The sequence below is a fragment of the Penaeus monodon genome, chromosome 34 (genome assembly GCF_015228065.2).
Source record: "Penaeus monodon isolate SGIC_2016 chromosome 34, NSTDA_Pmon_1, whole genome shotgun sequence".
NCBI classification, from domain to species: Eukaryota; Metazoa; Arthropoda; class Malacostraca; order Decapoda; family Penaeidae; genus Penaeus; species Penaeus monodon.
Window position 1 is genome coordinate 30,565,034 of NC_051419.1, and position 346 is coordinate 30,565,379.

At 36.1% G+C, this 346-nt stretch overlaps 1 protein-coding gene across 1 annotated transcript in view; it reads right to left on the minus strand.

The window, feature by feature from the left end:
- The window catches only part of LOC119594707 (vam6/Vps39-like protein), a gene marked incomplete in the record, with an annotated part of 13,484 nt that overhangs the window by 1,441 nt on the left and 11,697 nt on the right, over positions 1 to 346 (minus strand). The window contains 1 exon segment of the mRNA XM_037943765.1: positions 77 to 211. Within this exon segment, the coding sequence (XP_037799693.1) occupies positions 77 to 211 (135 nt within the window).

Genomic DNA, 346 nt, shown 5'->3' on the forward strand with positions numbered 1-346 from the left:
CACAGGAAACTTTACAATTACATGATTCATCAAAGAACAATATATTTCATTGGCAACAAGAGCTTCCCTCACTCACCTGGAGTTTCAGTGACTGTGTGAGTCCACGCGCTATTTGTTTTTGTCTGCGTATTGTCCCGGCATGACTTAACGATGCATGGATGAATGGTTTTAACAGCTGTATTGTGACTGCATCAGGGAGTACTTTTAAAGCCTGTAATAACAACACACTTTTATTGCTATCTTTCATTAGGACTAATGCCAAAATACCTACATAATCTTTTCAATATCCACATTATGACAACCAAAACATTAATTTCATAGACAAGAATTCCCATATTTGACTTTT